Here is a 10,036-nt window from a genome sequence, read left to right on the forward strand (position 1 = left end):
TTTACAAAATTATGCTACCAAGAATATGGTAAAAGAGGTAACTGAATAGAACAAAAATGTATATTTCATTAGAAAAAATATTTGTTTTTTCGAAAATAAATAGTTATTGATGAGAAAAAGTAACATCAGAGGGAAAAATATCACGTTAAAAACGATGTCATTAATGACAAGGAATGATTTCGAAGTTTTATTCACATCAAATAATTATTATTTAAACGGCTTAAAAAGCATTAAAACTTTCTCGCCGGTGGTATTTTGTCATTCTCGTACTCCTGGAAATTAAATTTTGGAAATGGTGGTTGGTTCCAATTTGTGAGAGGTACACACGAAAGTTGCACTGTGAAAAAATCAAATAATTTAAATTCGGCATTGCACATTGGGTTACATTGATTTCTTTCTAATTTATAGTAACTATAATACTTTAATGTTTGGTAGTAGAACTTTCTTTAAATTAATGGCACATCTGGTGGATTAAATACGGCCTAGCCTTTTTAAAACTACAGCCATCTACAACCATAGAAAAGACGTATCAGCTAAATGAAACAAATTAAACCAAGAAGCACATACTTAATCTTTCTGTGACTTATGAATGAATCAATCTAACCCGTTATACTTATAGTTTTAAGAAAGTACATACATTTATTAAAAATTATTACGTACCGGCTTGGAGTTACAGCCGCTGCAAAATTTAACAGGTCAATATTCTTAGCGTAGTTTAAAATTTCTTGAATACAAAAGACGGGCAGTTTCGGCAACCTATTCTGGATTATTATTTGCTGGAAACTCAATTCACTGACTTGTAGTAAAAGTTTCCTTACTTCTGCTAAAAATATTCTCGTCTCTAACAGGTTACCATAAAGTGGAAACTCCTTTTTGTACTTCTCCGATTTCAGGCTTAACATCATGAATGTATTCTTCGCCAATTTTCCTAATGTCCTTATATCCTGGGACAAAAAATCGTACAAACAAACCAAGCTCCCTTCACATCCTTTTTTCTTTTCCTTCATTTTTCCAATCTCTTCTTTACACTCTGCAAAATAATCTCGCAGCGTATCACTATTAAGTAACTCCAAATCTGGCTTATAAACATCTTGTCCATTTGCTTCCTGAATCGCTATCATTTCTGCGATTCGCTTCGCTGCCCCTAAAAATATAGGTACAGGATTTTTATTATAATATTTTACGGCATTCCGAAGAGGAGAACAGCCACTGTCATCAACAGAACTCACTTCAGCTCGAAATGTCAACAAACATCTGACGATTTGAGTAGAACCAATTTCAGCAGCATAGTGTAGCGCAGTTTTGCTCATTTTGTCTCTGATATTAACATTAATATCATTTTCTACAGCTGAGAAAAACTCACGAAGGTGTCGGAATAAATTTGTCATTTCTATATTGTAGTGTAACGCATTTTTTTCTTCTATAACATTTTTGTTGGGAAGTTGCAACCGAATAATATTACACACTTCCTTGTCTTGACGATGCCAAAAGTCGCAATTTTTATTGCAATAACTGTCAATGTCAACTGTCTTTTCGAAGAGAAGTCGAACACTTTGCAGATCTCCATTTTTACAAATTCTATGCAGCACTGTTTTTCCAGCTACGTCTTGTAGATGAACATTTGCACGATATTTAAAAAGAAGGTTTATTATTTTAGTATATTTTTCTTTAATCTCGACATGGGCAGGATCATTTATATTTCTACGTACAGCTCCACGTCTACGCTTCTCGCCAAACTTTCGAATTCTATAAAAAATCCAATCAAGTGGAGTGTTTCCCTTGAGATCTTCAACATTGGCATTTGCGCCTCTTTCCAATAAAAGTTGTACAATGCGTACTTGGCCAAAAGAAATGGCTGATATCAATGGAATTTTCCCATAAGCTATAAAGTTTGGGGAAGCTCCGCGGTCTAAAAGAAGACGAACCATATCTAAATTTCCTTTTCTGACAGCTTGATACAGTATAGAGCCCTCCGAATTTGTTGCATTAATATCAGCACCCAAGCGAATAAGTTTCCAAACAATTTTCAGACTGTTAGAATCAACCGCTTTCTTAAGCACATTGTCACCGTCAGGATTACGAGCGTTGGGATCAAAAGGGAAGCCTTTACGAAAGCAAAGCTTTACAGCCATATCTGTGTTAAACAACATCGCGAACTGAAGTACAGTGGGGAAATTCGTGTTAGCAATGTTGAAGTCGGGTGCCCTCTTTAGTAGAAAGTCGGTTAGATTGTTGCATGATTCAAATGTAACACTGCCTGGTTGAGCATTTATATCGGCTCTGTTTCTTAAAAGAAGTTTCACGACACGCCCTCTACCTGACAACAAAGCAAGTTGCAATAAAGATGTACCATCTGCATCGCACCAAGTCGCATGAGCTCCGCTTTGTAAAAGGAGTTCCATTATTGGTATATCATTTAATCGGAATGCCGTATAAAGTGGATAGTTGCCTTTGTCATCACACTTATTTACATCGATTCCCTTGCTTATGTGCTGTCGGACAACTTCTATTTGGTTCTCTATTATAGCATTAATTAGGGACCCACTGTCAGTCCCTAAACTGGAAAATTGTAATCCCATGGTGCGAAGTTTCGTTTGCTGTAAAATTTAAAGAAACTTATCAGTGAGTACTGCAACTGCGAACAAATTTTAATTAAACTATGAAGAATAAGAAGCATCCCCACGCGCCGTATGGGTTTCCAGATGGACAAATATTGGCATATTGTGTTTTTACTTGATGTTAAGACACGTTTCATCTATCCAATCTTGATTTATGCAGATGATATGAAATTTTTCAAGACGGCTAAGTGCATAAGAGACTGCACCTGCTTACAAAATAAACTAAACGCTTTCCATAAATGGTGTCAAAGGAGAACAAAATATAATTCAATTCTGATCAATGTAAAATTCTATTGAGTGTACAAAGTCGCCGGATTATATCCAATTTGAATATAAAGTTAAGGTACGATAACTACACGTGTAAACTCTACCACACACTCAAATAAAAGTTCTAATAAGTTCATACTTAACCATAATTCTGGTTTTAACAATCAGCATTTCTGCTTAGAACACCAGGTAGCAGTATACAAAACTAAAGTATCTAAACTACAAAATAAAGCATTCAAAGTGGAACTCTTCTGAATTCGAAGAGATTGAAATAAACATATTTATTTATTTTTAATAAAATAAAAAAAAGAATGAGAACATTTTCTCAGTTCTCAGAGTATATTGATGGTTGCAAACATACTTTTCTCGGTTAAACCTTTTTATTTAATTATTACACAAAATTACTTTCTTATAGATTATTCTTCTACTGATTTGTTTTAAATATATTAAACAGAGATGTTAAGCTCTAGACAGAAATCCCATTATGAAAAGTTTGGTTTTTAATCAACTCTAAAAATATTTTTGTAACATTCAGAAATTTTAAAGTCAAATGATCAAGTATTTACTGTGAGAATTAAAAATTTGGACTTCTTCTAATTAAATACATATGTTGAATTTAAATAACTTCAAAATAAGATACTACTTCCAAATATTTTTTTTATTCTAGCTTTCAAAAACATTGAAAATATTATATTGTAATCACTAATGTAATAAATAGTTAAATAAATATTTGAGTCCTTAAAAATTAGATCATTATAGGAGTAGTCATTCAAAACTATATAATTTAAAATAAAAATTTTTTATAGAGATCAGGGCCATTTATAAAATTTATTTATTTCCCTCGTCCTTAAATTTAAAAAAATCTTCTAAACACATAAAATCAAGAATTTGTAAGCTTTTTTCCATATTTTTTGGGAAAAAACATGGAATATTCACGAATTAGTAGTAAGGAATGATACCACCCTGTGTGTTTGGTAAACAGAGGTGGGGCGAGCAACGTCCAAGAGTTTCCATTCGAGTCAAACATTAACGAATTCTTGGACGTTGCTCGTGCCACTCCCCACTTACAGGGATCCTAAATCTGACTTTCTTCGTAGTTTCGACTTACTTTATTCAATCTACGCCAAACTTTACAAAATATCATGAAAACTTTTTACTTTTTTTAAAGAGAATTATAAAGATTAATAAAATTTGTTTATGCAATAACTCCTCGAAAAATATATTTTTCAAGCAAAATACCTCAATTTTTTTTCTATTGTGAATCAGGTATGGAGTGTCAAAATGTCTGTCACCAGAATTTAGGGCTCACCTCGAAGTGTCCAAGAAAAAAGGTTCCATTTCGGAGAAACTAAATGAAAAGGTGCCAACTCCAATGAAAAGATGCTACAAAATTGAGGGCGCTCATGTCCACAATACAATTTACATGAGATTTTAAAGCTTAGAGAGTTCGCCTTCTAATTATTCTTCGAATTATTGCACAAATGAATCAACATAAAAGGTAGGATTATTGTATTCTATAAGTATGGGGGTTTTCACCAATTCGAAATGCACAGCCAGACGTTTCCTCTGGAATTTAGTTGCATTGTATTCATAGCCGGGTCGATGCGTACAACCTGTTTTCAATGTCAATGTTTTTATTTGTTGTTTTTGACGAAGTTAAAAGGTTATATTTATCTCTATTCAAACCTCAGTACCAGCTTGAACGAAAATACCGAAGCATATATTTTTTGGTATCTTTGCAGAATTCGTTTTTATACTATGATATTATTCACATGGTTCGACACATTTTTTGTAACAATTTAGGAATTTTGTATTTTTATTCGAGTCCTGAGATTATATTTACACGGACCATGACGGCCTTTTTATTCAAGCAACATAGGGAACGAATCTGGCGTTCTAGACCATTTTAGTATGACTCAAATTTAAGACTAAACCTTTCATTTTAAGTTGAGAATATTGAGTAAATTACTTCCGTCAACTGGGCGACATTTTGAGCGAGCGCGCATACAACAAACACCTGTACCGTTCAAGATAGGTGACGGAAATAATGTTTCCAATATAATCACCATAAAATAAAAGGTTTAATCTTTAATTTGAGCCGCAGTACTAGAATTGTCTAGGAAGTTAGATTAGCATGCTGTTGTTTTTAAAAAATAGCCAAAAACGCTCATTTTCACAAAAACCTGTCATTAGCGAGCAACTCTGACATCAGATTCGGATTCAGCGACCACAGAAACATATATAGATATGGTGGTCCAGTTGACCGCACATGACAATTTTTTTGCCTGTGTAATTAATTTACATTTTAACATCATAAAACAAAGCGAAATAACAAATACAATTACTTGTTTGCAAAATAATATTTCTTTTTTAAAATACTGGCCCCTTAAATTTCAAAGTTTTACCACCATCTCATTTTGTTAAATGATTTTTATATTACGCGCAAATCACTTTTAAAAAAAGGTTCTTTTTAAACTATAACTTTCAGCTACAGAATCGAGAAAAAAAATTTTTGCAACCAAAATACCGATTTTATGGACCCTTTTTAAACCCTGTTTATGGACAGTTTTAAAGTAAAATTCTTATTCCGAATATCCCAGTTTTTAATATTCTAAACCTTAGATTCCATCAGCTTTTATCATAAAAAAATTATTATTGTACTAAAATATTTATTTTTTACGTTTACGTTTTTCAGTTTTGCATATGACATAACTCTAAAGTATTCCGCAAGTTAAAAAAATTATATATTAAAACAAATAGGGCTTGGTGAGCATAGTTATCATTTTTAGTGAAGTATTTGCAAACTATAGTAGTTTTTAAAAATTCATGTGGTTTGATACATTCTGTGAAACTTCACCTATCAATTTCATTAAAGATGAAGTGTTCCCAAAACAGCAATAGAGTCATGAAAAAAATTTCAAGATGTAAAAATTCTTAATTTAACGTCTGGGAAACAACAAATTAGTATTGGTGAGGAAAAAAATTGTTTCATTGACTTCTTCCAAACTATTTGTTCAAGAATATACAATGATGACGTTTCGGAATCAGAGCGATTCTCTCATCAGATTATCTTAGGTCATTTCGCAGTAGTATATGGATAAAATCGAAAAATTTTAATTTTAAAACGCCAAAATAATTTTTTCACCAAAAATGTGAAATTAACAGTATTGATACTCAGTGAAAATAATTTTTTTAATGCAAAAAATTTTTCAGAAATCACTATTGCGGTAAAAACATAAAAATTATACATTTTTTTGTACACACGAAGAATCATTAAAAGTATTTTGAGAATATAAATGAGTATCAAGACAAAATACCATTTGTTTTCACGTTGAACAATATGATTATTTTTACCTATTCATGCTCTGTAAAATGTCTAACAAATAATTCTGTAAGGTATAATTAAGTCTTGATAGGAGAAAACGTTTATAAATATTTAAAGACATAAATGCAATTAATCGTCAATTTATTCAAATTTTTCCTTGTATATTTTCATTTTTCTAATTTTAAGTAAATAAATCAGAATCATTAAGACATGTTTTTTATTTGATTAAGGATCCCTTTCTTCGCGGAGAGTACATATACGTCGAACTGTCCACATACCGCGCGACATTCTCCAATACGCGGGCATTGTTTCTCTCACTCATGTCAGTTATTATCATCCTATTAGGTATTTTCCACGAAGCAATAATAAGGAGACCTAACTCCGTTCCCCCGCTTGGCAATAGAAACATTACCGTAAGTGATATGCACATTACAGGAAGATCTTAGATTTGAGTGCGAGAAAGTTTGTCAAATTGACGTAAGTTGAGAGGTTCTGTTTGTTTGTTTTGATGCAAATGTCAGAAATGTGTTCTAAGCCATGAGGTGTCAGTTCCGGATTGTGGACGAAGTTACACGCCGAAGAAGGCAAATACACTTCGTTTTTTTAAAGCCTTCACTGTAAGTACAATAAACGTCTAAAATATTTGATTGTTTTGCCTGTCATTTAATTTTAATAGAAATGATTTAGAAATTTAACCTTTATTTTTTGATCTTATTTTTCTATATAAAGGAGACGCAGTTGCAACTGTGGCAAGACATTTTAATTCGTTCACACATTTTTCAAACAAGTACCGAAAAGACTGTTTATATATTTATTTTGTGAATCTTTCGTATGATGATCAACAAAAGAACACAACCTCTAACTTACGTCAATTCGACAAACTTTCTCACTCGCACACTTTTCCATGTATAGGAAGAGGACAACTACGCACCTGCGCACTCAAATCTAAGATCTTCCTGTAATGTGCGTAAAACTTACGGTAATGTTTCTATTGCCAGTTTCAGATGGCTTCCCACTGGCAGTTGGGTCTCCTTATTATTCCTTCGTGGTATTTTCACTTCAACCATCAGCTAACTTCACTTCGTTAAAAGCTGAGGGGATAACAATGGATCAAATGCACAGAACAAACCTTTATTTCTGTAATATATTGGTAATTAATAATAATTATTATCTTTTTAATTTCATTAAATAGTAATTAAAATTAAAAACTATTTTTCAAATACACTTATATAGAAAAAATAGCTTTTACGAAGATATTGGCAAAATAGGGCAAAAATGAACTGAATCCCGAGCATTGGTCCCTTGTTTCCCCTCAGCAATCTACGAAGTGAAGTTAGCTGTTGATTGAAGTCAAAATACCTAATTATCTCCATGTCTCGATTCTAAAATACAGGCGGCGAATTCAAATCCAACACTCTAGTTTTTAACGGATCTTTACGTTTCGACACTCACAGTGTCCGAAAATCATGAAAGTTGGTCGATTTTATGTCCGTATATCAGACTGCGCGTATGTGTGCCTGTCTGTATGTATGTTAGTATATCTGTTTGTATAATCCATGGTTGCCTGAATGGGGACGTGTACAAATTACGTAAGTGTAGTAGGGGTGGGGGTGTTTATGAAATTCGACGTACCCTTACGTGGAGGAGGGGGGTGCACAAATTTACAATTACGTAAAAAAATATCTTCTTCTCTGGCTCCTTCAAAAATGTTCCAACGACAGTAAAAATTATTTAATTTAATTCAAGAATTAATCTCGCTTACATACTATTCGCATTTTTTCATATTTCAATTCACATAAAGTCTTGTCTAAAATGTACTCAATTATAATACATTCATTTTGATATACACAGCATTTTATACGCTATTTTTCTAATTGGCCGCATGTATCGTTACGTTGTTATATTAACATACTACCTTAGGAAATTGATAGGGCATTCAATTAATGAGGCAAGAGAAAAAAGTAGAATTAAGTCGAAGTCGATTCTTAAAACTCGAGGGCCCGAAAAATTGTGCATTTTGCTTGAGGAAAATGGACGAGAAAATGATGCAGAATGGATTGAATCGGAACATATAGAAATTGAAACTAAATCTGAAGACTGTTCTATTCAAACTGTAACTGCCGGATTGATACTTTTAGACAAAACACATCACATGATATGAAGTTTTATGGAAAGCCTTAAGTAGACTGCAGAATAGATTTATAAACTTAATATTAGTTTGAATAAAAGATATCTTATAGACACATCCATTACTTTTTTGATTATTTTAATTAACTGTAAATATAATATTCAGTTTTATTACAATTTCCAATGAAAGTTACCAAATTATTTTTGGACATTAAAATGTATTAAATATTTAATGAAAAAAAAGTGACAGCAAGGTAACGTGTTACTTTTTTTTCTCAGTAACGTTAACACGCTACCTTAAAAAAATTAACAGTAACAGTAACGCGTTACAAATTTTTAGTCAGTAACGTTAACGCGTCGCTTTCAGGCAGCAACGTGTCAAACACTGGTAGCCACGCTAACTTTTGAAGGATCTGTCCAATCGAAACAGTCTTTGATCAACTTTTTTAGGGTACCAAAATAAAGGTCAAGTTCGTTAACCAGATATTTCCAACCAAAATAAAAAAATTTAGAGTATTTTCACAATTTGAAAAAACTAATTATTTTGTTTAAGTTTCAGGAATTTTTATCAAAGTTACTTATACATGAAAAAGACTTGAAAATTATCTTAGTGGCATTTTTAATTTTGAAAAAAATTTAAAAAGTTACATACTTGTTAACATTTTGAAAGTTTAAAAAAAGTAGAAAGAAAAAAGATTTTTGTAATATATTAAGAAATTTCAATTAAAATATTTACTAGGTATCCAATATATTTCGAAACTTTTCTAATGAAATTTTTCGATTTATTAAAATTCAAAAAGAAAGAGAAATTTTTAAATTTAGGAACAACAGTTCTTAAAGGTTTTAGCCATTTTTTCAAACTTTATTGTACATGACAAAAGAATAGCAAATTATCCGGGTGGCATTTTTAATTTCGATGGAAATTTAAAAAGTTATATGCTTTTCAAAATTTTCAAAAATCAGAACAAAACTTCTTTTCTGATATATTAAGTAATTTTGATTGACATTTGTAACATTATTACATCATTAAGTCATTTCCCTTTCGAGTTAGGCGTAACTCCCTTAATGGGGATGGGAGTAATGTGAGAAAGGGATATAGAATAGATATTAAATATAATTGAAAATCATCTTAAGGATACTTTTCGACAAAGACGAAATTCCAAGTTTGATCATTTTTAAAATTATGAATTTTAAGCGATCCGTAAGTTATAGTTATGGTTTCCATTGGATGTAAACAAGATTAATAAATTATCTTCGTGACATTTTTCGAATGTACGCTAATTTAAAAGTTCTATACGATATTAATAATAAAGTAAATTATATTAAGTGAAATCTTATTAAAATACATAACAATAATTAAAAATTTTTTTTTTGAATTTTTGGATTCTTCTGTTCGAAATTATTTTGTAGTTAGTTCTTTAATATTTTTTAACATTTTAAAGTAAAACATACCAATTTCTCCTATTCCATTTAATTTTATCTACATACATGGTAGTATTTTTTGAAAGGAATCGTCTGTTTATCCAAACTGTTGAACGCAAATCACGAGTATCGCAAGAGAATGTAATCGTCAAGACCGCAGGTACTTGAGAACCTTCTTCAAAGTCATGCTCAGAGAACTTGCTTAAAATCCATGCTGTGATAACCTTCAAAATCAAATTGGAAAACAATGTTCCGTTTCACTTTATTATTACTAGAA

General features: G+C 31.5%; 2 protein-coding genes across 3 annotated transcripts in view; both read right to left on the reverse strand.

Moving 5' to 3' along the window:
* Positions 1-10,036, reverse strand: part of LOC117181762 (poly [ADP-ribose] polymerase tankyrase-1-like) — a 21,699-nt gene that overhangs the window by 7,745 nt on the left and 3,918 nt on the right. The gene's annotated exons all lie outside the window — the stretch shown is intronic.
* LOC117181764 (ankyrin-1-like) lies at positions 124-2,598 on the reverse strand. 2 transcript variants are annotated; one of them, XM_033374730.1, is made up of 2 exons: positions 661-2,598; positions 124-337 (listed from the first exon to the last, which is right to left on the reverse strand). In XM_033374730.1, exons 1-2 carry the CDS (start codon positions 2,577-2,579, stop codon positions 280-282), a joined length of 1,977 nt encoding a protein of 658 aa, XP_033230621.1. In that variant the 5' UTR covers positions 2,580-2,598; the 3' UTR covers positions 124-279. The 2 variants fall into 2 exon arrangements, with proteins under 2 accessions (XP_033230621.1, XP_033230622.1); XM_033374731.1 differs by lacking the exon at positions 124-337 and adding an exon at positions 423-507.

This window comes from Belonocnema kinseyi, chromosome 10 (genome assembly GCF_010883055.1).
Source record: "Belonocnema kinseyi isolate 2016_QV_RU_SX_M_011 chromosome 10, B_treatae_v1, whole genome shotgun sequence".
NCBI classification, from domain to species: Eukaryota; Metazoa; Arthropoda; class Insecta; order Hymenoptera; family Cynipidae; genus Belonocnema; species Belonocnema kinseyi.

Bases quoted from the DNA above. Each gene is read 5' to 3' on its own strand.
- LOC117181764 (XM_033374730.1), bottom strand. From the start codon at position 2,579: ATGGGATTACAATTTTCCAGTTTAGGGACTGACAGTGGGTCCCTAATT. The intron at 338-660 runs GTACGTAATAAT...ATTTTTTCACAG, and splicing joins GCGGCTGTAACTCCAAGCCG to TGCAACTTTCGTGTGTACCT.